The 833-nt window shown below is 25.1% G+C and overlaps 1 protein-coding gene across 1 annotated transcript; it reads right to left on the bottom strand.

The window, feature by feature from the left end:
• Positions 1-118: 118 nt before the first annotated feature.
• Positions 119-778, bottom strand: Chro.40328 (polyketide synthase). Its single annotated transcript, XM_659760.1, has 1 exon — positions 119-778. One exon carries the CDS (start codon positions 776-778, stop codon positions 119-121), a length of 660 nt encoding a protein of 219 aa, XP_664852.1.
• Between the last annotated feature and the right edge of the window lie 55 nt (positions 779-833).

Raw genomic sequence — 833 nt, 5'->3', positions numbered from 1 at the left:
CTAAGAATTTTGTTCGATTATATTACTCCGGATGATTTTATCGAATAATTTCTTCCTGTTTAATATCAATTTATATTGGTATTATCCAAAGAAATTAGGTAGATTATCTGTGTTGTTATCAATATTTTGTTCCAAATAAATAATATTCAAATCTATAGTCTTTGTCTATAATGCATTCCGAAATAATTGAAATTCCTCGAGAGAACATATCCAAAAATATCTCTTTTTCTCTAATTAATTTATATTCAATAGACCATAGAGATACATGATACTTGTCTTTGCAATTTTCATAAGTTAATAAATATAAATCATTTTTTTCTTGAGCATAGTGCCTAAACCTGGTTATTCTGACCCCAAATTCATTGTTATTCTGTAACTTATTGGCGAGATTAAAAAACTCTCTAAATATGTTTTCAATATTTGGGTTAAAGTTATTTAATAATATTGAATCACATTTTTCAAAAATTCCTGAACTGTTTTTTGTATATACAATAATTGGTTTATTTGAATCGTAAATTGGAAAATTTTTCCATTCAAATGATTTTCTCTTATAATTATTAAATTTAGACCTTTGAATATATGAAATTATATCAAAATCACTTTTTTCCACACCAACTATTACGTGAGAATTTGTACCACCAAATCCAAATGATGAAACCGACCCAAAAGCTACTTCACTTTCAATTGAAATTAATGTGTTTATTTTTGGAATTATTAGTTTTTCGTAATGAACAATATATGGATTTAGTTGTTTTAAATGTATATTCCCAATAATCATAGAATTATGGAGACTTAAAACTAATTTAATTAATCCAATTATTCCAGAAGCTGCA

The sequence above is a fragment of the Cryptosporidium hominis genome (assembly GCF_000006425.1).
Source record: "Cryptosporidium hominis TU502 chromosome 4 CHRO014128, whole genome shotgun sequence".
In the NCBI taxonomy this organism is placed as follows: Eukaryota; Apicomplexa; class Conoidasida; order Eucoccidiorida; family Cryptosporidiidae; genus Cryptosporidium; species Cryptosporidium hominis.
The sequence above is the reverse complement of the archived record's forward strand: the minus strand, read 5'-3'. Positions and strand labels throughout refer to the sequence as shown.